Raw genomic sequence first — 26,025 nt, 5'->3', positions numbered from 1 at the left:
ATTAGAGACAGCTGTGGTTTATTGTCTCTAATTGGGAGCCATATTTAAGGCAGCCATGGGCATCATGTGTTTGTGGGTAATTGTCTATGTTGAACTTTGTTGCTTATCTGTGCACTTACGTTATTTAGCTTCACGGTCGTTTGTTGTTTTGTTAGTTTGTGTATAGTGTTCGTTTTCGTGTTTTTCTCTCTTCCACAATAAAGAGATGTATTTTGCACACGCTGCGCCTTGGTCCAATCTCTCTCAAGAAGACGATCGTGACAGAGAAAGAATTTAGTACTGAAAGCATAAGCTACAGGTAGCTAGCACTGCAGTGCATAAAGTGTGGTGAGTAGTTGACTCAAAGAGAGAGAAAGACAATAGTTGAACAGTTTTGAACAAATTAATTTCTTCCAAAATGAAGGAGAAGCAAGAGAAAGAGAGAGATTGTCATTGTTTTTCCAGTTTCACTTACTTAGCTAGCAAATGCAGCTAGCTAGTTTACACCCTGCTCAAACAGAGGGATGCTAGCTATGACTATTCAACACAACATTGGAACACTTCCAATTCAAGGTAAGCTTTTGGTTTTACAAATTTATTGCCACCGGGGCAAGTTCTAAACTGCTTACTGACTGAACACTGTAACGTTACTGCATGACTGTAGCGGGTTTACTAACGCGTTTGAAGGTAATATTAGCTATGTTGACTATGACGTTACTTTAGCTAATATGGTGACAATGATGTAGGCTGTGTGTAGCGGGTATGATATCGTTTGTCTTGGAAAGTTTTTTTTCACATGGTCACATGCAGCTGATGTGTTGTACATTGAAGTCTAAAAGTGAAGGGAAAAGGTGAGAGGAGGAGAGCGCATAGATGCAAGAAGGAATACAACGTGGCTGCTATGAAAGTGAACTGTGTTTACACGTGATCAAGGGTGTATTCATTCCACCGATTCTGTTGAAATGTTTCTTAAACGGAACAGAGATAAAAAATACACAAATTTGTACATTCGAAACTCTCAATGACTACACCCTAGATCGGCTAGATGCAGGCAAGAGTGTGCAAGACGGGATTGAATGTGTCACTGTCTGTCATCGTTAATTTCTCTCTCGACCTGTGTGCACCTACGTTGTAAACTTTCATTCATAGGCTAGGCTGTAACAACCTCATGATGGGTATAGGGAAATGTTGAGTATCATGTAGTAGCATAAACCTATCGATGTTACATTGAACTGGGTGAAATGAATATGAATGACAGTCATGCAATATGCTGTAATAGAAATATGGCCATGCTCATAAAAAAATTAAAATAGTCCTCCCTCATCTTAAACGGAACCGACCGCCACTGATGCGCACGCACGCACGCAAACACACACACATACATACACGAACACACACAGCAGGACCACTTGCCCACTCCTCGCCACTATCTAAGGCCACAAACACAGGAAGTTTAAGGCTGACCCACTTCTCTTCTGTCAGACGTTTTATTCAGGTCTTCATACAAACAAGCTGTCAGTGAACACATTTAAAGACAAAAACAACTAGCAGCACTAACTATCTGAGATAAAGTAACAATGCATTGGCAAACCAGCTGCCTCAATAGTAGTACAAGTAATATACAACATTTATATAAAATATGAATAAGCTACATATTTAGAAACTCTACAATACTTTCCATGTAAAAAATCATTGGTTGGCACTTTGTACCTGCATTATCTGAGCCTTGTGTCATAGCTTGCACGAAGAATAAGTTCAACAGCTTAACTAAAATGCAAATTGAGTGAAAAATTGATTGTTCAAATAGACTTGTTGCTGTAGGTATTCTGCAGCTCTTTAATGGTCAAATAGCCATTACAACTGGGTTCCACTGTCATTGAGGAGGATCTGCCTAGAGCAGCCTCTACTGGCCAGGCATTGTAACTGCCGCTAGACGCCATGGCTGAGTTTGACTCAGGATTATGAAGGGGGAGTTGGGGGAGACTCAGGGGATGGTGAGGGCCTGGAGGGATCCGAGCAGGCAGGGAGACTGGTAAGACAAGAGGAGGGGCAACTGGAACCACATTCCTCTCCTTCTTATCCTTCTTTCCTTCCTCTTCCACCTGGTCCTCCCCCTCTACGCTCTCCATGCCGAAACCAGAGTCTGGGCTCAGGGGCTGGCTCTGCAGGCGCTCGTAGGAGGAGGATGTGGCGGAGAGAGTGCTGTGGTCCCCCTGGTAGGTGAAGTAGACGGGGCAAGACTCGATGAAGAGGCTGCTGGGGTATTTGGGGTAGAAGTAGCCGATGTTGGAGAAGCAGGAGGACTGGCCGCTGCTGTTCCAGCCATCAGAGGGAGTGTTGGGGTCAGAGTGTAGGAGAAAGGCCGCGGTGGTGGAGCTGGTGGAGTCGGTGACGTCCCAGACTTCTGTTCCAGACACCTCCACGGGGGAGATGTCCTCGCAGGGCTGGGCGGTGATGAAGGACTCTGGAGCAAACAAGGGGCTCAGCCATTTCTGCATGGGGAGGGCCAGAGACACACGTCAGTATACGCAGCTCTGTACAGTGTCACAGTTATTGGTGAAATTGAAAGATATGCTTATACTTAGGCAAAATGACAAAGAATAAATATGTTACTGCATCTACACTGGCACGTATCAAGTTTTGAAAGTTGCTGCAAGATCAGTGTGTGCTTGTTCGTAAGTCTAAAAGGAGTGTATGTGTGAGTTTATTGGTGTGTTAATGTGTGCATGTGGTAGAGAGAGCGCGTCTATGTCTGCATCTAACTGTTAATGCAAGGAATTCAAACCAACAGAGAAACCACACCAAGGGGCCTGTGCTCATGACTAATGTTTCTCTTGGGTTTTTTACTGTGGCTGGACACTATCCTTTCACTGGCAACTAAAGAGACTGTTCCCAACTGTAAGCATCAAATGTAAGTAAGTAGTAAGTCAAGTTAAATAAGGACATAAATGCGGATATATCCACTCAACCAGGTTCCAGAATATTATATTAGGCCGTCCACTAGGTTTTCATATCAAGAAAACATTCACGCTAGTGAATAAAGCCACATACACAGAATTTTATTGGTTCAAGAGGTTTCAAGTTTAGCAGGAAGTTGGAGTATTTTCCAGGTACCTGAATGTTTCCACCGTGGACAGAGTTAAGTGGCTGGAAGTACTTGGCGGGGTCAGGCACATACTGGTGTTTCCTATAGTGCACCAAAACAACATGGATTTTAATAAGCCATCTTGGGTCTGTCCCAGAATTAACTTGACACTACATACCCAAACAGACCTAAGGCCCTGAATGCAAAATCTGCTTCATATTGGATTATGTAACCAATGATAAAATCAAGCCCCCGTCATCAACACGGCACAAGACCAAATTAACTCACTGAGCCAAAGGTTGTAGGTCTCACTCCTGATCTGACCCAACAATACATACATGTACGCATATAATCCACCTTTACGCATTACTCACCTATTGTTTGTATGAGTTTTGTAGAAGACCAGCAACATGACAACGATGAGAGTGAAAAACGCACCACTCAACACCAGCCACAAAGTCAGGTCCGGGGACTTCACTGAAACACCAGAGAACGGGAGCACGGTTGGAATATAGGTCTCAGAAATTAATCTGGATGCATTTAATGCAATTAACATGGGTCGTTGACACAATTTTTGAGACCAGCAAATTCGTTTTTTTCCTGTATGGGCCGCATGAACTTCATTATGCACCGACTGTCAGTTTCTCTGGATAGGATAGAGAGTCTTCTGCATGACTGAACATATAGTAGATGTAAGGTTTTAGTTTGTGGCATGGCATGGCATCAAACGTACCAAAGGTTGGTGAGACCTCGTCCTCTGATGTCCAGGAAGCAGTGGGGCTCCACTCATTCCAGTGGCTAGAGGCGGGATGGGTCGGCTTGACTCTCAGCCTGATGTGATGAATCCCACTCTCCTTCACATCCAGCTCTATCCACGGTTCATGCTTTAGTTTGGTCAAACTCTGGGCCTCCTGACAGAGACAGACATGTAAACAAAAATAAGCATAATCACTACAAAGCTACAAGACTCTCAAACTATTTAGGCTGAAATCCTGATGTGAGATGGGTGTGTGTAACTCAAATGTACACACATCATGCTTTGATGTCTATGGAAGCGAAGAATCCGCCAAAAAATCACAGCTAAATACTCAGGCACCGGTATTATGCATGACTACCCACATATTAGATTCACTATAACTCATTCAGCAGGAATACTGCGTGTTCAGCCAATACCACACACTTTCACATACACCCACACAATGGTTTGTCTGTCTCACTCACCCCCCATAGCTGATCTTCCCTCTTCATCTTCACCTGGAACTCATATGCAAAGATCTTCCTAGACAGCGGACTACCAGCACTCCAGGTGGCATTAGTCCCATTGATGATGACCGGACTACCAGGAGGATGCATCTTAACTGTAAGGAAACAGAGGGAGATGTCACAGTCATCTATTACCATGAAGTGGAGGCGGTTTGGTGAATTACAGTCAGGTGATGGGTAATCTTGTCTGAGACCTGTCATTTAGCAGATGCTTTCCAAAGCAACGTTTACATAGATAGTGGTACATAGATTCAGTATTGAATATGTACCCATGCAAGAATGAAACTCTCAAATGAACCAGTGAAGAAGAACAACTATTTAGTGAGAGGCTACTCTCGCAGGTACAATAGACAAAAGAGAACACTGAAAAGGTGGACACTCACTGTGGTTGATAGGTTTGTATCTTATGAGGTTTACCACCTCAGACCCGTCACACTCCACCTTAATGCTGGGGAGGTGCTCGGATGAACTGAAAGACTGTAGAGAAACACAGTCAGAAAGCAGATGACATGTTTATTAAAGTAACAACTCCTTGCATCTGTTCTACATTCGTGTGAAAATTCTCATTTTCACAAGCAGTTTTATTAAAAATATACTTCACATTATATATTTAGTTTACTTTGAAAATAAAATAGGAATCGATAGATTTATAGAAAACAATGAAATTGATATGTACAATAACATATATGTACAATAACATATATATGGAGAATTACATACTGTATATAGTTCTGATTCTGATATCAGGAAAAACTTACCTGGCCCTCAAAGACAATACTGCAGCCTCTGAAAGAATGACCTGGCACCGGCCTATCCAAGGGTTTGAGATTACAACTACTATTGCTACACAAAACAAAATAAATGAAAAGTAAAACTCTCAATATTACACAGGGGTGCATTTATACCTCAAAACACAATGCCGTCATTTTCTGTAATGCAGTAATAATAAAGACAGACAAAAAATATTCCTTACAAAAGATTGCTCTTAAACTTTTCTTTTGTACCGAGGAGCAGGCAGGCCACGTCTGGATCTACTGCCGAGCTGTTCCACACACAGGTGATGTTGTTGATGTAGTCATTCGCACAAAACAGTCCTTGGAGGGAAAGACAGCAAAGGCAAACCAAAAATATTATTACTGTATAGTAACACATCATTTTAAAATCCACAAACTCACCAACTTCACAAATCATCGAGAGCATCCTGACTGGTTGCATCACTGCCTGGTATTGCAACTGCTCGGCCTCCGACCGCAAGGCACTACAGAGGGTAGTGCGAGCGGCCCAGTACATCACTGGGGCCAAGCTTCCTACCATCCAGGATCTCTATACCAGGCGGTGTCAGAGGAAGGCCCTAAAAATTGTCAAAGACACCAGCCATCTTGGTCATAGACTGTTCTCTCTGCTACCGCACGGCAAGCGGTCCCAGAGCACCAAGTCTAGGTCCAAAAGGCTTCTAAACAGCTTCTACTCCCAAGCCATAAGACTCCTGAACATCTGGTCAAATGTCTACAAAGACTATTCACATTGCCCCCCTCCCCTCTCCACGCCACTGCCACTCTCTGTTGTCATCTATGTATAGTCACTTTAATTAACTCTACCTACATGTACATACTACCTACACTAACCGGTGCCCCCGCACATTGACTCTGTACCTTTAATTACTTGTTACTTTTATCTCTTATGCTTATCCATATTTTTTTAAACTGCACTGTCAGCTCGTAAGTATTTCATTGTAAGGTCTACACCTGTTGTATTCGGCGCATGTAACTAATACAATTTGATTTGATTTGGCAATGACTTATAACAAGTAAAACAACTTTTTCAAAAGACCCAAAGTCAACGGTGGGAACGTGGTGTCACAGTTAAATGTCAGACCACATACTAATACACAAACTCACACACACCTGACAGGACATGTTTACACACACAAATGCACAAACGGACCTAATTTCACACCCCAGCTTTCATAAGCCACAACCACCCTTAGATCTGTTACACAAATACACTCTGAAATCAGAACACCTCCCCCACACAACTCACAGGCCCACGCACGCACACACAAACATACACACACCTACAGTTGAAGTCGGAAGTTTACATACACTTAGGTTGGAGTCGTTAAAACTCGTTTTTCAACCACTCCACCAATTTCTTGTTAACAAACTATAGTTTTGGCAAGTCGGTTTAGGACATCTACATTGTGCATGACACAACCCATTTTTCAAACAATTGTTTACACACAGATTATTTCACTTATAATTCACTGTATCACAATTCCAGTGGGTCAGAAGTTTACATCCACTAAGTTGACAGTGCCTTTAAACAGCTTGGACAATTCCAGAAAATGATGTCATGGCTTTAGAAGCTTCTGATAGGCTAATTGACATCATCTGAGTCAATTGGAGGTGTACCTGTGGATGTATTTCAAGGCCTACCTTTAAACTCAGTGCCTCTTTGCTTGACATCATGGGAAAATCTAAAGAAATCAGCCAAGACCTCAGAAAAATAATTGTAGACCTCCACGAGTCTGGTTCATCCTTGGGAGCAATTTCCAAACGCCTTAAGGCACCACGTTCATCTGTACAAACAATAGTATGCAAGTATAAACACCATGGGACCACGCAGCTGTCATACTGCTCAGGAAGGAGATGCGTTCTGTCTCCTAGAGATGAACATACTTTGGTGCGAAAAGTGCAAATCAATCCCAGAACAACAGCAAAGGACCTTGTGAAGATGCTGGAGGAAACAGGTACAAAATGATCTATATCCACAGTAAAACAGTATATCAACATAACCTGAAAGGCCGCTCAGCAAAGAAGAAGCCACTGCTCCAAAACCGCCATAAAAAAAGCCAGACTACGGTTTGCAACTGCACATGGGGACAAAGATCATACTTTCTGGAGAAATGTCCTCTAGTCTGATGAAACAAAAATAGAGCTGTTTGGCCATAATGACCATTGTTATGTTTGGAGGAAATGTTTGCAGCATCATGTTGTGGGGGTGCTTTGCTGCAGGAGGGATAGGTGCACTTCACAAAATAGATGGAGTCTTGAGGAAGGAAAATGATGTGGATATATTGAAGCAAGACATCAGTCAGGAAGTTTAAGCTTGGTTGCAAATTGGTCTTCCAAATGGACAATGACCCCAAGCATATTTCCAAAGTTGTGGCAAAATGGCTTAAGGACAACAAAGTCAAGATATTGGAGTGGCCATCACAAAGCCCTGATCTCAATCCTATAGAACATTTGTGGGCAGAACTGAAAAAGCTTGTGCGAGCAAGGAGGCCTACAAACCTGACCCAGTTACACCAGCTCTGTCAGGAGGAATAGGCCGAAATTCACCCAGCTTACTGTGGGAAGCTTGTGGAAGGCTACCCGAAACGTTTGACCCAAGTTAAACAATTTAAAGGCAATGCTACCAAATACTAATTGAGTGTATGTAAACTTCTAACCCAGTGGGAATGTGATGAAAGCAATTAAAGCTGAAATAAATAATTCTCTCAACTTTTATTCTGACATTTCACATTCTTAAAATAAAGTGGTGATCCTAACTGACCTAAGACAGTGCATTTTTGCTAGGATTAAATGTCAGGAATTGTGAAAAACTGAGTTTAAATGTATTTTGCTAAGGTGTATGTAAACTTCTGACTTTAACTGTACATACACACCAGTGGAGGCTCCTCAGAAGAGGAAGGGGAGGACCATCCTCAGTGAATTTCTTTTTTTTTTATGGTAAAACAGTTCAAAAGCTTTTTTTTTGGTTGATAAAACTATACTAAATATATTCACGTCACCAAATAATTAATTAAAACACACTGTTGCAATGAAGGTCTACAATAGCCTCAACAGCACTCTGTAGGGTAGCACCATGGTGTAGACGGAGGACTGCTAGTTTCCGTCCTCATCTGGGTAATGATAGCTAACACAGTTCCGTACAGGTTTTGCGTACCGCAGCATTCAAACGAGGCTGCGATGAAAACTAATGGGACTGTAGCGACTGTGTTGGCATCAAAATCTGGGGTGTAAACTACTTTTCTCTTCCAGCTTTAATTGACATGGTAATAGAGCAAATGTATTTGAGAAAAGTTGAAAAAACTGACCCTTCTTAACGCCGCACAATACATTGTGACGTATCGTACGGCAAGCATTATGCAACACATTGTGTGCCTTACAGCGTCTTTCCACCAGGGGTAGAGGTTCTCTCGCAGATTAAAAACAAGAAAGTGAAAGGGACAGGGAAAGGGGGATACCTAGTCAATTGTACAACTGAATGCATACGTTTTTCGCATCATCTCTGCAAGCCATCATGACTCTCAAAAGCCGCGAGACAGCCGCTGTTTACTTGTGAAGATAACTTTAGCGCCGCCCTAAAAACCCTATTCAAAAAAATAATGACACATTATATAAACTCTTTATATTGTTCTATAGAAATTTCAGAGGTGATAAATTGGAGTGAAAAAAGCAGTTTCCCCACACAACATTTCTCCCCCCTTTCACTACTACTCAGTAGCTTTCGCTTTCCCCACCACAATTTTTCAAAAGACCGGGTGGAGCTCCATTGCCTTCTTCAATCATGCAGAGACGGGCAGCATGAAGGTCGCGTCATTGGTTTTCCTGGAAAGCGGAGAAATTGTGCTTTACAATGGTATTCATATTACATTTGACATGGAAGTATACATTTTTTGGGGCGCTAAAATATGGTCACGTGTACGGAACACTGTCAAGTGCAGAAGTTTGTTAGTTATCATTACATTGACTTCAATACAAAACCTAGGAGGCTCATGGTCCTCAACCCCTTCCATAGCCTTCACAGTAATTATGACAACTTCCAGAGGATGTCCTCCAACCTATCAGAGCTCTTGCAGCATGAACTGAGATGTTGTCCACCCAATCAAAGAATCAGAGAAAGAATTTAGTACTGAAAGCATAAGCTACAGGTAGCTAGCACTGCAGTGCATAAAGTGTGGTGAGTAGTTGACTCAAAGAGAGAGAAAGACAATAGTTGAACAGTTTTGAACAAATTAATTTCTTCCAAAATGAAGGAGAAGCAAGAGAAAGAGAGAGATTGTCATTGTTTTTCCAGTTTCACTTACTTAGCTAGCAAATGCAGCTAGCTAGTTTACACCCTGCTCAAACAGAGGGATGCTAGCTATGACTATTCAACACAACATTGGAACACTTCCAATTCAAGGTAAGCTTTTGGTTTTACAAATTTATTGCCACCGGGGCAAGTTCTAAACTGCTTACTGACTGAACACTGTAACGTTACTGCATGACTGTAGCGGGTTTACTAACGCGTTTGAAGGTAATATTAGCTATGTTGACTATGACGTTACTTTAGCTAATATGGTGACAATGATGTAGGCTGTGTGTAGCGGGTATGATATCGTTTGTCTTGGAAAGTTTTTTTTCACATGGTCACATGCAGCTGATGTGTTGTACATTGAAGTCTAAAAGTGAAGGGAAAAGGTGAGAGGAGGAGAGCGCATAGATGCAAGAAGGAATACAACGTGGCTGCTATGAAAGTGAACTGTGTTTACACGTGATCAAGGGTGTATTCATTCCACCGATTCTGTTGAAATGTTTCTTAAACGGAACAGAGATAAAAAATACACAAATTTGTACATTCGAAACTCTCAATGACTACACCCTAGATCGGCTAGATGCAGGCAAGAGTGTGCAAGACGGGATTGAATGTGTCACTGTCTGTCATCGTTAATTTCTCTCTCGACCTGTGTGCACCTACGTTGTAAACTTTCATTCATAGGCTAGGCTGTAACAACCTCATGATGGGTATAGGGAAATGTTGAGTATCATGTAGTAGCATAAACCTATCGATGTTACATTGAACTGGGTGAAATGAATATGAATGACAGTCATGCAATATGCTGTAATAGAAATATGGCCATGCTCATAAAAAAATTAAAATAGTCCTCCCTCATCTTAAACGGAACCGACCGCCACTGATGCGCACGCACGCACGCAAACACACACACATACATACACGAACACACACAGCAGGACCACTTGCCCACTCCTCGCCACTATCTAAGGCCACAAACACAGGAAGTTTAAGGCTGACCCACTTCTCTTCTGTCAGACGTTTTATTCAGGTCTTCATACAAACAAGCTGTCAGTGAACACATTTAAAGACAAAAACAACTAGCAGCACTAACTATCTGAGATAAAGTAACAATGCATTGGCAAACCAGCTGCCTCAATAGTAGTACAAGTAATATACAACATTTATATAAAATATGAATAAGCTACATATTTAGAAACTCTACAATACTTTCCATGTAAAAAATCATTGGTTGGCACTTTGTACCTGCATTATCTGAGCCTTGTGTCATAGCTTGCACGAAGAATAAGTTCAACAGCTTAACTAAAATGCAAATTGAGTGAAAAATTGATTGTTCAAATAGACTTGTTGCTGTAGGTATTCTGCAGCTCTTTAATGGTCAAATAGCCATTACAACTGGGTTCCACTGTCATTGAGGAGGATCTGCCTAGAGCAGCCTCTACTGGCCAGGCATTGTAACTGCCGCTAGACGCCATGGCTGAGTTTGACTCAGGATTATGAAGGGGGAGTTGGGGGAGACTCAGGGGATGGTGAGGGCCTGGAGGGATCCGAGCAGGCAGGGAGACTGGTAAGACAAGAGGAGGGGCAACTGGAACCACATTCCTCTCCTTCTTATCCTTCTTTCCTTCCTCTTCCACCTGGTCCTCCCCCTCTACGCTCTCCATGCCGAAACCAGAGTCTGGGCTCAGGGGCTGGCTCTGCAGCCGACCGAGACGCTCCAGGCGCTCGTAGGAGGAGGATGTGGCGGAGGGAGTGCTGTGGTCCCCCTGGTAGGTGAAGTAGACGGGGCAAGACTCGATGAAGAGGCTGCTGGGGTATTTGGGGTAGAAGTAGCCGATGTTGGAGAAGCAGGAGGACTGGCCGCTGCTGTTCCAGCCATCAGAGGGAGTGTTGGGGTCAGAGTGTAGGAGAAAGGCCGCGGTGGTGGAGCTGGTGGAGTCGGTGACGTCCCAGACTTCTGTTCCAGACACCTCCACGGGGGAGATGTCCTCGCAGGGCTGGGCGGTGATGAAGGACTCTGGAGCAAACAAGGGGCTCAGCCATTTCTGCATGGGGAGGGCCAGAGACACACGTCAGTATACGCAGCTCTGTACAGTGTCACAGTTATTGGTGAAATTGAAAGATATGCTTATACTTAGGCAAAATGACAAAGGATAAATATGTTACTGCATCTACACTGGCACGTATCAAGTTTTGAAAGTTGCTGCAAGATCAGTGTGTGCTTGTTCGTAAGTCTAAAAGGAGTGTATGTGTGAGTTTATTGGTGTGTTAATGTGTGCATGTGGTAGAGAGAGCGCGTCTATGTCTGCATCTAACTGTTAATCCAAGGAATTCAAACCAACAGAGAAACCACACCAAGGGGCCTGTGCTCATGACTAATGTTTCGCTTGGGTTTTTTACTGTGGCTGGACACTATCCTTTCACTGGCAACTAAAGAGACTGTTCCCAACTGTAAGCATCAAATGTAAGTAAGTAGTAAGTCAAGTTAAATAAGGACATAAATGCGGATATATCCACTCAACCAGGTTCCAGAATATTATATTAGGCCGTCCACTAGGTTTTCATATCAAGAAAACATTCACGCTAGTGAATAAAGCCACATACACAGAATTTTATTGGTTCAAGAGGTTTCAAGTTTAGCAGGAAGTTGGAGTATTTTCCAGGTACCTGAATGTTTCCACCGTGGACAGAGTTAAGTGGCTGGAAGTACTTGGCGGGGTCAGGCACATACTGGTGTTTCCTATAGTGCACCAAAACAACATGGATTTTAATAAGCCATCTTGGGTCTGTCCCAGAATTAACTTGACACTACATACCCAAACAGACCTAAGGTCCTGAATGCAAAATCTGCTTCATATTGGATTATGTAACCAATGATAAAATCAAGCCCCCGTCATCAACACGGCACAAGACCAAATTAACTCACTGAGCCAAAGGTTGTAGGTCTCACTCCTGATCTGACCCAACAATGCATACATGTACGCATATAATCCACCTTTACGCATTACTCACCTATTGTTTGTATGAGTTTTGTAGAAGACCAGCAACATGACAACGATGAGAGTGAAAAACGCACCACTCAACACCAGCCACAAAGTCAGGTCCGGGGACTTCACTGAAACACCAGAGAACGGGAGCACGGTTGGAATATAGGTCTCAGAAATTAATCTGGATGCATTTAATGCAATTAACATGGGTCGTTGACACAATTTTTGAGACCAGCAAATTCGTTTTTTTCCTGTATGGGCCGCATGAACTTCACTATGCACCGACTGTCAGTTTCTCTGGATAGGATAGAGCGTCTTCTGCATGACTGAACATATAGTAGATGTAAGGTTTTAGTTTGTGGCATGGCATGGCATCAAACGTACCAAAGGTTGGTGAGACCTCGTCCTCTGATGTCCAGGAAGCAGTGGGGCTCCACTCACTCCAGTGGCTAGAGGCGGGATGGGTCGGCTTGACTCTCAGCCTGATGTGATGAATCCCACTCTCCTCCACATCCAGCTCTATCCACGGTTCCTGCTTTAGTCTGGTCAAACTCTGGGCCTCCTGACAGAGACAGACAGGTAAACAAAAATAAGCATAATCACTACAAAGCTACAAGACTCTCAAACTACTTAGGCTGAAATCCTGATGTGAGATGGGTGTGTGTGTAACTCAAATGTACACACATCATGCTTTGATGTCTATGGAAGCGAAGAATCCGCCAAAAATCACAGCTAAATACTCAGGCGCCGGTATTATGCATGACTACCCACTAATTAGATTCACTATAACTCATTCAGCAGGAATACTGCGTGTTCAGCCAATACCACACACTTTCACATCCACCCACACAATGGTTTGTCTGTCTCACTCACCCCCCATAGCTGGTCTTCCCTCTTCATCTTCACCTGGAACTCATATTCATAGATCTTCATAGACAGCGGACTACCAGCACTCCAGGTGGCATTAGTCCCATTGATGATGACCGGACTACCAGGAGGATGCATCTTAACTGTAAGGAAACAGAGGGAGATGTCACAGTCATCTATTACCATGAAGTGGAGGCGGTTTGGTGAATTACAGTCAGGTGATGGGTAATCTTGTCTGAGACCTGTCATTTAGCAGATGCTTTCCAAAGCAACGTTTACATAGATAGTGGTACATAGATTCAGTATTGAATATGTACCCATGCAAGAATCAAACTCTCAAATGAACCAGTGAAGAAGAACGACTATTTAGTGAGAGGCTACTCTCGCAGGTACAATAGACAAAAGAGAACACTGAAAAGGTGGACACTCACTGTGGTTGATAGGTTTGTATCTTATGAGGTTTACCACCTCAGACCCGTCACACTCCACCTTAATGCTGGGGAGGTGCTCGGATGAACTGAAATACTGTAGAGAAACACAGTCAGAAAGCAGATGACATGTTTATTAAAGTATCAACTCCTTGCGTCTGTTCTACATTCGTGTGAAAATTCTTATTTTCAAAGCAGTTTTATTAAAAATATACTTCACATTATATATTTAGTTTACTTTGAAAAATAAAATAGGAATCGATAGATTTATAGAAAACAATGAAATTGATATGTACAATAACATATATGTACAATAACATATATATGGAGAATTACATACTGTATATAGTTCTGATTCTGATATCAGGAAAAACTTACCTGGCCCTCAAAGACAATACTGCAGCCTCTGAAAGAATGACCTGGCACCGGCCTATCCAAGGGTTTGAGATTGCAACTACTATTGCTACACAAAACAAAATAAATGAAAAGTAAAACTCTCAATATTACACAGGGGTGCATTTATACCTCAAAACACAATGCCGTCATTTTCTGTAATGCAGTAATAATAAAGACAGACAAAAAATATTCCTTACAAAAGATTTCTCTTAAAGTTTTCTTTTGTACCGAGGAGCTGGCAGGCCACGTCTGGATCTACTGCCGAGCTGTTCCACACACAGGTGATGTTGTTGATGTAGTCATTCACACAAAACAGTCCTTGGAGGGAAAGACAGCAAAGGCAAACCAAAAATATTATTACTGTATAGTAACACATCATTTAAAAATCCACAAACTCACCAACTTCCCAAATCTGACTTATATTTTGCGGGGGGGGGGGGGGGGGGTCAATTCAATCAATAAATTGTGTTTCTCCACAAGGTGCAAGTACTGGTTTTTTTCCACAGATCTTATCTGAATGAGTAGGCTGAGAGTAACATGAAGTCACTAGTTACCTTGGAGATTGTGAGTGAAGCCTGGTGGGACAGAGAGCAGGAACAGCAGGTGAAGCATGGACCACATCATTACCACCACTGTCTAACTGGAAAACAAAAGATGGCATAGATTAAGAAACTGTCACTTACAGAGTCTTGGCAATTACCACCACTGCTTAAATGTAAAACAAAGATGATGAAAACTAAAGATGAAGAGGCTGTTATAACGGAGCATTGGAACACCAGAAACATTTAGACAGTACAAAACCTGAGTAACAGTTGCATAGAACAGCAGAAAATACATGACACCGATAAGGGACGTCCTGACTTGATTGTATTCAACATTAAAATCTTTCCGTCACAGGCCCAATACCATTATTACCCACTGTCATCCCCTTTGACAGCAGTACATGAAGAGTTTAAGTAGACACTTAAAGGCAGCAGCGGAAACTCCTCTTGAATTGATATCTGTACAGAATATACATTCATCCAGAGACTGCTGACTACTGCATGACCTAATGTTGAACTCTCAATGAGAAAACTTTTTGTACCCTTGTCTCCCCTGAATAGGCTGATGTTCAAGTTTGTTTGCACCAATAGACTGCTAAAAGACTAGACAGTCTAAACATTAACACTTGAGGGCTTGTTAGACAGACTCACCAGGTTGGCCTAGATGTAAAAAAACATGTATAAAACAGCAGAATATATATATATATATATATACATACACTATTGATGTATTGTCACACGCCAGATAGGTGCAGTGAAATGTGTTGTTTTACAGGGTCAGCCATAGTAATACCAAGCAAATTAGGGTTAAGTGCCTTGCTTAATGACACATCAACAGATTTTTCACCTTGTTGGCTTGGGTAATCAAATTAGCAACCTTCTTGGTGGCTCAACACTCTAACCGCTAGGCTATCTGCCACCCTAAGGATTAGTTTTAAATTACTACATTACGATGATGCGGCTGACACCTAGATGATAACAAGAATGATACAGGGATACTCAATGATACGTTTTTTTTTTTTTTTTTTTTTTTATCAAATTGAAATCTAAGTTGAATCTTACAAAGAGTAAGTGCTCATGCACATGCAAACAAATTGGTACTCTACCTCGTCAGACTTACCCTCTTAGTCAGGGTCGAAGTGTCAGCACAGTCCTCATTCTGTTCTCCTAATTTCTTTGCTCTGTTTTTACTATTTGACTTTTGCAGATGCTCTCTCCTCTCTGTCTCCTTAGTCTCAGGTAGGTCTCTGTCTGTCTGTCTCTCTCTCCCTTTGTGACTGTCTCTCTGTGCCTCTAGCTCTCTCTCTCTCTCTCACTCTGTCTCTATCGTTCTCTCCTGCTCCCTACCGCTATCACTATTGCTCTCTCTCTCTTTCTCTCTCTCTTTCTCTCTCCCTCTCGATTGAAGTGCCCAATGACATTTCATGGTGACACACGTAACCACAACCTCTCGCTAAGGCTGACATTTGCCTGTGTCTTGCAGGAAGCCACACAAAACCCTGAAGATAAAAAAACAACAACTTATAATTACCATTCTCTACAACAGTGTTTATCAACCCTGGTCCTGGGGACCCAAAGGGGTGCCCATTTTTGTTTTTGCCCTAGCCCCCACACACCTGATTCAAATTAAAGGCTTGATGATGAGTTCATTAGTTCAATTAAGTGCATTAGTGCTTGGTCCAAAACAAAAATGTGGTAGCCCTTCCTAGGACCAGGATTGAGAAACACTTCTCTACAACACATACTCTACAAGCAAAGCCATTAGGCCCCTCAGCCCCTTTATGTGTTAAGGTAAAAATACTGAATACACCGCATCCTGTTTGAGTCGAGCACCAGTAAAGTAGGCTAGAACAGAGACGTACGTTCACACTGAAATGTCAGGTGGTTTCACACATTGCAGCACCAGATTGGCAGAGTAACGCCTCGATCACACCGACAGCGGCATTGCATTTTGGTACAACAGAAGCACATGAATTTCCAATGGACCGCTACATTTGCCTTGTAACATTGCGTTGGAGAGGCAGTTGCAGTGCGTTCTGTGTGGTGCATACGTTGGATTGGATTTATCGAACGTATGCGTCAAACTGTATGCGTAGATGGCTTGACAGAAATGGTAGCAGAAGGTTAATATTGAACTTTTGTTGCACACATATCCAGATGATGCTGTGTCCCAATTTGCGCAATGACACTGTCGGTGTGATCAAGGCGTAAGGTGAATACCCTACAATTAGACACGTGTTAAAATATACAAAGGTTTTCCAATATACTGTAGATCCCTCATGAAAGCAAGTCAGGGCACAAAAAGGTTTCAAGCTAGTAGTAAATGGATAGTGGAGTCAAAAGATCCTTGTGAAAGTCAATAAAATGCAGAAGTAGAAATGGCAATAGAAAGATGAACTGAGTTAGTATGACAATGCAAAGGTCATCGGACATCTCATTTTGTAGCCATAGACAGACAGGCTTTTTCCTCATAGATGGGAGTATTTTTTGTCTGTGGTGTCATGCAGCATGATACCCATTTCCTCCATTGTTGGATTTCTATCACATACTTACATATTATGTGACATACAAAACAACATAAGCAATAGGTAGATAGCTATTTTATGTCACACGGCTACATGAAATGCTTTGTATCAATCAACGTAGTGGAATGAATTTGTACTGAAAATGACAATCCTCCTTTAATCATAGAAACCGATGGAAACCTCTACTTGTTACAACATTACAAAATGCATGCTGTAGTAGATGCTTAGCACACTGAGATGAGCAGGTCCTGTGAAGTGTATCTGCACATCAGCATTCAACAAACAAAGTGAAGTTCAGGCTTATGTCGCAACAACTGCCTGTTTGTTCACAGAACGCGAGTGAATGCGTTGGTTTGGCCATGATGGCACTTTGACACCCCCAGATATATGGGTTCTGGCTGAGTACTTTTCACTCTGCAACATAGGTAAAGGGAGGCTTGCAGAAGAGAGGCGGGGGTGGTGTAGGTGACACACACTACGCTTGTTGAAAGGTCAGAGTCCGCTTTGTGGCAGGAAGTTGGCGCTAGGCCTCAATGTTATGTGTAATTTGTGTACAGAGGCAATAAGAAAAACAATCTCCATCTGTAGACCACAGGGGGGGTGGGGGGGACGGGGACTGTGGTGTACGATGGGAGGAGGTGAGAACAACGTTTTGTAAAGAGAATGTGTACTAATCATATCACAACACCTCTGTAGTTTGCTAACTATAGGCCTTTTTGAGGTCTTGCTCGAAAAGTTGGGTGTTAAGGTGCAACATGTTCTTTTTCAGACTGTTGTCCGCCCGATAAAATGAAGCACCACATGCAAACTATTATTACCTCATGAACACGATGTTGTTCTCCGTTTTGCTCTTGGGTGCCCACAAGACTCGTCAGAAGATAGCCCGATACCAGTTTAAAAATATGATGGAAGAATATATGGAAGTAGTTTAGCGCCCCCCAAAAAAGGTTAAATTGTCACGCCCTGACCGTAGAGAGCTTTTTATGTCTCTATTTTGGTTTGGTGTGATTTGGGTGGGCATTCTATGTTCATTTTCTATGTTTTGTATTTCTTTGTGTTTGGCCGGGTGTGGTTCTGTTAGGTGAGAATTATCGGTTAATTGAATGATTTAGAATATTCCGCCCTGAAACATATAATTGTATGGAAGTGATTAGAATGTATAACATCATAATCAATAAATGTGTAGTCTAGTCAGAATTAGGGTAAAGACAATATGTCTTTACGGTATTATAAACACAGACTGTCTGAGCTTGGTGCCGACCTGCCTAGAGATTTGGGAGAAGAACAGGGAGTGTGTCTCAAGGACAAGGTCACTAATCTCTGGCGGCTGGGTAGCAGGACATGTGTGTGCGTCTGTTTGTCTGTTTGTATGCATGTGTGTGTGTGTGTGTGTGCGTATGGTTGTGTAAATGTGTGGGCGTAAGAAGTCAGTATAAAATGAATTGTTTGTATTCCTGACTTTAGAACGTTCTCTGAATAAACTGTACTAACCATTTGTATAAGCTGAGTCTTTGACTAATTATTATTATACCCATGGTCTTACAAACCTCGGGAATTGGTCAGAGCTATTGATTGTTATTATCATTCAGATTGGAAATTCTCTTATCAGGTTCTCAATCAGAGGCAGCTGTCTATCGTTGTCTCTGATTGAGAATCATACTTAGGTCAAATCAAATCAAATTTTATTTCTCACATACACATGGTTATCAGATGTTAATGCGAGTGTAGCGAAATGCTTGTGCTTCTAGTTCCGACAATGCAGTAATAACCAACAAGTAATCTAACCTAACAATTCCACAACTACTACCTTATACACACAAGTGTAAAGGGATAAAGAATATGTACATAAAGATATATGAATGAGTGATGGTACAGAACGGCATAGGCAAGATGCAGTAGATGGTATAGAGTACAGTATATACATATGAGATGAGTAATGTAGGGTATATAAACATAAAGTGGCATAGTTTAAAGTGGCTAGTGATACATGTATTACATAAAGATGGCAAGATGCAGTAGATGATATAGAGTACAGTATATACATATACATATGAGATGAGTAATGTAGGGTATGTAAACATTATATTAAGTGGCATTGTTTAAAGTGGCTAGTGATACATTTTTTCATAATTTCCATCAATTCCCATTATTAAAGTGGCTGGAGTTGAGTCAGTATGTTGGCAGCGGCCACTAAATGTTAGTGGTGGCTGTTTAACAGTCTGATGGCCTTGAGATAGAAGCTGTTTTTCAGTCTCTCGGTCCCTTCTTTGATGCACCTGTACTGGCCTCGCCTTCTGGATGATAGCGGGGTGAACAGGCAGTGGCTCGGGTGGTTGTTGTCCTTGATGATCTTTATGGCCTTCCTGTGACATCGGGTGGTGTAGGTGTCCTGGAGGACAGGTAGTTTGCCCCCGGTGATGCGTTGTGCAGACCTCACTACCCTCTGGAGAGCCTTACGGTTGTGGGCGGAGCAGTTGCCGTACCAGGCGGTGATACAAGCTCTCGATTGTGCATCTGTAGAAGTTTGTGAGTGCTTTTGGTGACAAGCCGAATTTCTTCAGCCTCCTGAGGTTGAAGAGGCGCTGCTGTGCCTTCTTCACAACGCTGTCTGTGTGGGTGGACCAATTAAGTTTGTCCGTGATGTGTACACCGAGGAACTTAAAACTTTCCACCTTCTCCACCACTGTTCCGTCGATGTGGATAGGGGGGTGCTCCCTCTGTTGTTTCCTGAAGTCCACAATCATCTCCTTTGTTTTGTTGACGTTGAGTGTGAGGTTATTTTCCTGACACCACACTCCGAGGGCCCTCACCTCCTCCCTGTAGGCCGTCTCGTCGTTGTTGGTAATCAAGCCTACCACTGTAGTGTCGTCCGCAAACTTGATGATTGAGTTGGAGGCGTGCATGGCCACGCAGTCGTGGGTGAACAGGGAGTACAGGAGAGGGCTCAGAACGCACCCTTGTGGGGCCCCAGTGTTGAGGATCAGCGGGGTGGAGATGTTGTTACCTACCCTCACCACCTGGGGGCGGCCCATCAGGAAGTCCAGGACCCAGTTGCACAGGACGGGGTCGAGACCCAGGGTCTCGAGCTTGATGACGAGTTTGGAGGGTACTATGGTGTTAAATGCTGAGCTGTAGTCGATGAACAGCATTCTCACATAGGTATTCCTCTTGTCCAGATGGGTTAGGGCAGTGTGCAGTGTGGTTGCGATTGCGTCGTCTGTGGACCTATTGGGTCGGTAAGCAAATTGGAGTGGGTCTAGGGTGTCAGGTAGGGTGGAGGTGATATGGTCCTTAACTAGTCTCTCAAAGCACTTCATGATGACGGAAGTGAGTGCTACGGGGCGGTAGTCGTTTAGCTCAGTTACCTTAGCTTTCTTGGGAACAGGAACAATGGTGGCCCTCTTGAAGCATGTGGGAACAGCAGACTGGGATAAGGATTGATTGAATATGTCCTTAAACACACCAGCCAGCTGGTCTGCGCATGCTCTGAGGACGCGGCTGGGAATGCCGTCTGGGCCTGCAGCCTTGCGAGGGTTAACACGTTTAAATGTTTTACTCACCTCGGCTGCAGTGAAGGAGAGCCCGCAGGTTTTGGTAGCGGGCCGTGTCAGTGGCACTGTATTGTCCTCAAAGCAAGCAAAAAAGTTATTTAGTCTGTCTGGGAGCAATACATCCTGGTCCGCGACGGGGCTGGTTTTCTTTTTGTAATCCGTGATTGACTGTAGATCCTGCCACATACCTCTTGTGTCTGAGCTGTTGAATTGCGACTCTACTTTGTCTCTATACTGGCACTTAGCTTGTTTGATTGCCTTCCGGAGGGAATAGCTACACTATTTGTATTCGGTCATGTTTCCGGTCACCTTGCCCTGGTTAAAAGCAGTGGTTCGCGCTTTCAGTTTCACGCGAATGCTGCCATCAATCCACGGTTTCTGGTTTGGGAATGTTTTAATCGTTGCTGTGGGTACGACATCGTCAATGCACTTTCTAATGAACTCGCTCACCGAATCAGCGTATTCGTCAATGTTGTTGTTGGACGCAATGCGGAACATATCCCAATCCACGTGATCGAAGCAGTCTTGAAGAGTGGAATCAGATTGATCGGACCAGCGTTGAACAGACCTGAGCGCGGGAGCTTGCTGTTTTAGTTTCTGTTTGTAGGCTGGAAGCAACAAAATGGAGTCGTGGTCAGCTTTTCCGAAAGGAGGGCGGGGGAGGGCCTTATATGCGTCGCGGAAGTTAGTATGACAATGATCCAAGGTTTTACCAGCCCTGGTAGCACAATCGATATGCTGATAGAATTTAGGGAGTTTTGTTTTCAGATTAGCCTTGTTAAAATCCCCAGCTACGATGAATGTAGCCTCAGGGTGTGTGGTTTCCAGTTTACAAAGAGTCAGATAAAGTTCGTTCAGGGCCATCGATGTGTCTGCTTGGGGGGGAATATATACGGCTGTGATTATAATCGAAGAGAATTCCCTTGGTAGATAATGTGGTCGACATTTGATTGTGAGGAATTCTAAATCAGGTGAACAGAATGACTTGAGTTCCTGTATGTTGTTATGATCACACCACGTCTCGTTAATCATAAGGCATACACCCCCGCCCCTCTTCTTACCAGAAAGATGTTTGTTTCTGTCGGCGCGATGCGTAAAGAAACCAGCTGGCTGCACCGACTCCGTTAGCGTCTCTCGAGTGAGCCATGTTTCCGTGAAGCAAAGAACGTTACAGTCTCTGATGTCTCTCTGGAATGTTACCCTTGCTCGGATTTCATCAACCTTGTTGTCAAGAGACTGGACATTGGCGAGTAGTATGCTAGGGAGTGGAGCGCGATGTGCCCGTCTCCGAAGCCTGACCAGAAGACCGCTTCGTTTGCCCCTTTTACGGCGTCGTTGTTTAGGGTCGCCGGCTGGGATCAGATCCATTGTACTGGGTGGAAGGCAAAACACAGGATCCGCTTCGGGAGAGTCATATTCCTGGTTGTAATGATGGTGCGTTGACGTTGCTCTTATATTCAGTAGTTCCTCCCGACGGTATGTAATGAAACCTAAGATTACCTGGGGTACCAATGTAAGAAATAACACATAAAAAAAACAAAATACTGCATAGTTTCCTAGGAACGCGAAGCGAGGCGGCCATCTCTGTTGGCGCCGGAAGATAGCTTTTCCCCACCGATGCTTTGTGGGTAGTTATTTTCTGTTTTGTGTTTCTGCACCTGACAGGACTTTTGGTTTTCGTTCATTCTCTTTGTTATTTTTGTTATTAGTGTTCAGTTGTAATAAAAGCATGAACACTTACCGCGCTGCGCTTTGGTCCGATCCTTCTCATTCCGACGACAAACGTTACATAAATATGGGCAAAAAATATATGTAATAATTTCCTGTGTCACGTTCCTGACCTTATTTCCTTTGTTTTGTCTTTATTTAGTTGGTCAGGACGTGAGCTGGGTGGGTATAGTCTATGTTCTATGTTTCTAGGTTAGTTTTGTCTTATTGGCCTGATATGGTTCTCAATCAGAGGCAGGTGTTTTACATTGTCTCTGATTGGGAACCATATTTAGGTTGCCTGTTTTCACTATTGGTTTGTGGGTGATTGTTCCTGTTCGTGCGTTCTATGTTCACTAGTTCAGGACTGTAGCTTCGTTGGTTTTCGTCTGTTTATTGTTTTTGTTCGTATTGAAAAAGTATTCCAATAAATATGGAAACGTACCACGCTGCGCTTTGGTCCTCCTCTCTTTCCACCGACGAAAGACGTGACAGAATCACCCACCACAAAAGGACCAAGCAGCGTGGTAACGGGCAGCAACAGCAGCAGCAGCAGCGGCCGAAATCTCAGGACTCCTGGACATGGGAGGAGATTTTAAACGGAGAAGGACCCTGGGCACAGGCTGGGGAATATCGCCGCCCCAAAGCTGAGCTGGAGGGAGCGAAAGCTGAGTGGCGGCGATATGAGGAGGCAGCGCGACAGGTACGAGAGGCAGCCCCAGAATTTTTTTGGGGGGTGGGGGCACACGGGGAGTGTGGCTAAGCCAGGTAGAAGACCTGAGCTCACTCCTCGTGGTTATTATAAGTCAGGCACTTATTACTGGTCAGGCACCGTGTTATGCGGTTAAGCGCACGGTGTCGCCAGTGCGTGCCCATAGCCCGGTGCGCTATAGGGCAGCCCCCCGAAAGTGTCATGTGAGTGTGGGCATCCAGCCAGGGCGTAGTGTGCCTGCTCAGTGTGTCTGGTCTCCAGTACGCCGTTTCGGTCCAGGGTATCCTGCGCCGGCTCTGCGTGCTGGGTCTCCGGGGCGCTGGGAGGGTGCAGTGCGTCCTATGCCTGCGCTCCGCTCGTGCCGGCCAAATGTGGGAGTGGAGTCTAAGGGAGAGGTGCGTGTAGTAGGCACTAGATCTCCAGTGCTCACCCACAGCCCGGTTCAACCTGTGCCTGCACTCTGGAGGGTCCGGGCTAGAGTAGTATTCCAGCCTGGGGGAGTGGTGCCAAGGCTGCGCACCAGAGCTTCAGTGCTCCCCCACAACCCGGTCCTTCAGGTGCCCCCTCCTATCACCAAGCCTCCTGTAGGTCTCCCCAGCCTGGTGGGTCCTGTGGCAGCCCCACGCACCAGGCTGTCTCTCCGTCTCCTCCCTACAGGTGTGCCCGTCTGCCCAGCGCCGCCTGCGCTGCCCGTCTGCCCAGCGCCATCTGAGCTGCCCGTCTTTCCAGCGCCGTCTGAGCTGTCCGTCGGCCCAGCGCCGTCTGAGCCGCCCGTCTGTCCTGAGCCGCCAGAGCCGCCCGTCTGTCCTGAGCCGTCAGAGCCGCCCGTCTGTCCTGAGCCGTCAGAGCCGCCCGTCTGTCCTGAGCCGTCAGAGCCGCCCGTCTGTCCTGAGCCGTCAGAGGCGCCCGTCTGTCCTGAGCCGCTAGAGCCGTCCGTCAGTCAGGAGCCGCCAGAGCCGCCCGCCAGTCAGGAGCCGCCAGAGCCGCCCACCAGTCAGGAGCCGCCAGAGCCGTCAGTCAGCCAGGACCGGCCAGAGTCGTCAGTCAGCCAGGACCGGCCAGAGCCGTCAGTCAGCCAGGACCTGCCAGAGCCGTCAGTCAGCCAGGACCTGCCAGAGCCGTCAGTCAGCCAGGACCTGCCAGAGCCGTCAGTCAGCCAGGACCTGCCAGAGCCGCCAGCCAGCCAGGAGCTGCCAGAGCTGCCAGCCAGCCAGGAGCTGCCAGAGCCGCCAGCCAGCCATGACCTGCCAGAGCCGGCAGTCAGTCCGGAGCTGCCCCTCAGTCCGGAGCTGCCCCTCAGTCCGGAACTGCCCCTCAGTTCGGAGCTGCCCCTCCGTCCAGAGGCGCCCATCAGTCCAGTGGGGTTAATTTGGAGGGTCGCCGTTAAGAGGAGGCCACGGAAGCGGGGATTGACTATGGTGGAGTGGGGGCCACGTCCAGCGCCAGAGCCGCCACCGTGGACAGATGCCCACCCAGACCCTCCCCTATAGGTTCAGGTTTTGCGGCCGGAGTCCGCACCTTATGGGGGGGGGGGGGGGTACTGTCACGTTCCTGACCTTATTTCCTTTGTTATGTCTTTATTTAGTTGGTCAGGACGTGAGCTGGGTGGGTATGTTCTATGTTTCTAGGTTAGTTTTGTCTTATTGGCCTGATATGGTTCTCAATCAGAGGCAGGTGTTTTACGTTGTCTCTGATTGGGAACCATATTTAGGTTGCCTGTTTTCACTATTGGTTTGTGGGTGATTGTTCCTGTTCGTGCGTTCATGTGTTCTATGTTCACTAGTTCAGGACTGTAGCTTCGTTGGTTTTCGTCTGTTTATTGTTTTTGTTCGTATTGAAAAAGTATTCCAATAAATATGGAAACGTACCACGCTGCGCTTTGGTCCTCCTCTCTTTCCACCGACGAAAGACGTTACATCCTGATCTTACTTATATCTCTCAGATATAGGACAAACACTTTACTTACTTTTGATGTATTTTTCAACTATGTATTTGTCCATGTATGAATCTGTTAATCAATGCATTTCTATGGGCTAATAGCAGTAAGGCCAAATTCAATGTTTCATCAAATAATAAGAAATTCAATAAAAAGATACGCAAAGGGCCATAAAATTCTAAATCAAATAGCTAAATGATCATTGGTATGACCATCTTAAAACAATTCCATATGTTAGCTTAGTAGAAAGTGTTTTGTAATTACTATAAATAGGGCCCAGATTCTATCATTCTAATCAGATTGAAATCATATCCTAAACTCCACAATGAGTCTCATTTGGTGTTCAAACATTTCATTTTAGAAATATTATATAATTGGTTTTCTACATTTACATTACATTTTAGTCATTTAGCAGACGCTCTTATCCAGAGCGACTTACAGTAGAGTGCATACATTTTTATTACATTTTTTTTTTTTTTTTTTTTACATACTGAGACAAGGATATCCCTACCGGCCAAACCCTACCTAACCCGGACGACGCTATGCCAATTGTGCGTCGCCCCACGGACCTCCCGGTTGCGGCCGGCTGCGACAGAGCCTGGGCGCGAACCCAGAGACTCTGGTGGCGCAGCTAGCACTGCGATGCAGTGCCCTAGACCACTGCGCCACCCGGGAGGCTTCTATTTTTAGAATAGAGTGAAAAGTTACGGCTAGGCTAAGGCTTTTAATTCAAGGCCACATAATGAAAGTGCTTGTGACACCTATTGAAAATAAGATACACTATATATTCAAAAGTATGTGGACACCCCTTCACCACATTCTTATCGGCAGACTCAACAGCCTTGGTTTCTCAAATGACTGCCTCGCCTGGTTCACCAACTACTTCTCAGATAGTGTTCAGTCTGTCAAATCGGAGGGCCTGTTGTCCGGATCTCTGGCAGTCTCTATGGGGGTGTCACAGGGTT

General features: G+C 44.4%; 2 protein-coding genes across 3 annotated transcripts; both read right to left on the bottom strand.

The window, feature by feature from the left end:
- Positions 1-1,450: 1,450 nt before the first annotated feature.
- LOC120043966 (interleukin-2 receptor subunit beta-like) lies at positions 1,451-5,479 on the bottom strand. The gene is made up of 8 exons (XM_038988562.1): positions 5,301-5,479; positions 5,086-5,170; positions 4,711-4,804; positions 4,286-4,422; positions 3,798-3,975; positions 3,439-3,541; positions 3,094-3,166; positions 1,451-2,471 (listed from the first exon to the last, which is right to left on the bottom strand). The coding sequence occupies exons 1-8, from the start codon at positions 5,477-5,479 to the stop codon at positions 1,779-1,781; spliced, it is 1,542 nt and encodes a 513-aa protein (XP_038844490.1). The 3' UTR covers positions 1,451-1,778.
- Positions 5,480-10,415: 4,936 nt separating this feature from the next.
- Positions 10,416-15,925, bottom strand: LOC120044467 (interleukin-2 receptor subunit beta-like). Of its 2 annotated transcripts, none has more exons than XM_038989119.1 (10): positions 15,750-15,925; positions 14,642-14,727; positions 14,285-14,405; positions 14,070-14,154; positions 13,695-13,788; positions 13,270-13,406; positions 12,781-12,958; positions 12,422-12,524; positions 12,077-12,149; positions 10,416-11,454 (listed from the first exon to the last, which is right to left on the bottom strand). In XM_038989119.1, the coding sequence occupies exons 2-10, from the start codon at positions 14,709-14,711 to the stop codon at positions 10,744-10,746; spliced, it is 1,572 nt and encodes a 523-aa protein (XP_038845047.1). In that variant the 5' UTR covers positions 14,712-14,727; positions 15,750-15,925; the 3' UTR covers positions 10,416-10,743. The 2 variants fall into 2 exon arrangements, with proteins under 2 accessions (XP_038845047.1, XP_038845048.1); XM_038989120.1 differs by having other exon boundaries at positions 14,642-14,723.
- Between the last annotated feature and the right edge of the window lie 10,100 nt (positions 15,926-26,025).

Source organism: Salvelinus namaycush, chromosome 3, assembly GCF_016432855.1.
Source record: "Salvelinus namaycush isolate Seneca chromosome 3, SaNama_1.0, whole genome shotgun sequence".
NCBI lineage: Eukaryota > Metazoa > Chordata > Actinopteri > Salmoniformes > Salmonidae > Salvelinus > Salvelinus namaycush.
Note: the sequence above shows the minus strand (reverse complement) of the source record. Positions and strands in the feature narration are given on the sequence as shown.